General features: G+C 46.6%; 1 protein-coding gene across 1 annotated transcript in view; it reads left to right on the top strand.

Annotated features, from left to right (window-relative positions):
- Nucleotides 1–562: 562 nt before the first annotated feature.
- The window catches only part of LOC107589309 (F-box only protein 31), a 20,088-nt gene continuing 19,373 nt past the window's right edge, over nt 563–1,277 (top strand). Inside the window, exon 1 of the mRNA XM_016277703.1 lies at nt 563–1,046. Coding sequence (XP_016133189.1) covers nt 656–1,046 — 391 coding nt within the window. The 5' untranslated portion in view covers nt 563–655. The remainder of the gene's footprint in view (nt 1,047–1,277) is intronic.

The following is a 1,277-nucleotide window of genomic DNA, read 5'->3' as shown; positions in this document are numbered from 1 at the left end:
CCATTAAAACAGTCAATGTTGTACAAGGGTCCTGCAGGCTTCATCCGATCAAAACCAACTAACAGACGAGGATCCCTTGAGACAACTCTATACAGCACCTCTCCTTCACCCTCCATCAGAAACACAAGACTGGTCAGACTGCGACGAAACTGACCAGCATGTGGACACACAAACCTGAAAGACAGGATATTTTCATGTTATTAAATCATAATGGCCTGCATATTTATTTATTATGTGATAATACTGTAGATAATGCAAAAAGAAAAGAAAAGCCGGGATGTTTGAATAAGGATTTTGGAAAAATTCATGCAAACAAATACAAATAACAACATCAACTGTTATAAAAAAAAAGATTAAAAAAACAAATACTAAGGCAAAACAATCAAACGGAACAAACAGACCTGAATATATGCAAAGGTTAACAAATGCTGGATATGAGAAATATTCATTGGAAAGATAATAATAGAGCCATTTTATGTGAGGATGTGATAGTACAAATTATGTTATGATAATAGACATATGCAAAATGCATAACCTTCTGTAAGCAGTGACGTCCAAGCGTACGGCGTCAGGAGAAGACGCCCGGGCACGTCGCGCACGCAGCAGCGGAGCAGTGCGGGGGACAGCGCAGCGGCTGTTGCGCGGGGGTGATGTAATGTTGCTCCGGATGGCGGTGTGCGCCAGGCTCTGCGGAGCGGGACAGTCGCGGCGCTGCAGGCGGCGGCAGAGGCACAGCCAGCCGCATCAGGACAGCGACTCCGACATGGACATGGACGAGGAGGAGGAAGAGGAGAGGGTCGTGGGCAAAACGAAAGACGAGCCCGATGGCGGCAGCAGCCGTCATAGCAGCGGAGCCGGTGTCCTCGGGTCTGGGGCCTCCGCGGGGCCACCGCACCCGCAGTCGCTGCTGGACCTGCCGCCGGAGCTCCTGGTGGAGATCTTCTCCTCTCTACCCGGCGCTGCGCTGCCCAACCTGGCGCTGGTGTGCAAGAAATTCAGGCAGATCCTCAACACGGAAACAATCTGGAGGAGGAGATGTACAGAGGGTAATGCAACAACGGCTGCTACACAGCACACAGCGGCCTTTTGTTTACACTCGAAACTGATATGTTATGACACCGACTCAAACACTATCATAGCGTTTATATATATGTATAGTTACACGTTAATTAGTGCTGTCAAAAGATTAATGGCGATTAATCGCGATAAATCCAAAATAAAAGTTTGTTTATTTTACATAATATATGTGTATGTACTGTGTATATTTATTATGTATA

Source organism: Sinocyclocheilus grahami, unplaced genomic scaffold (assembly GCF_001515645.1).
Source record: "Sinocyclocheilus grahami isolate Dianchi unplaced genomic scaffold, SAMN03320097.WGS_v1.1 scaffold115.1, whole genome shotgun sequence".
In the NCBI taxonomy this organism is placed as follows: Eukaryota; Metazoa; Chordata; class Actinopteri; order Cypriniformes; family Cyprinidae; genus Sinocyclocheilus; species Sinocyclocheilus grahami.
This window is presented reverse-complemented; position numbering and strand designations above follow the sequence as displayed.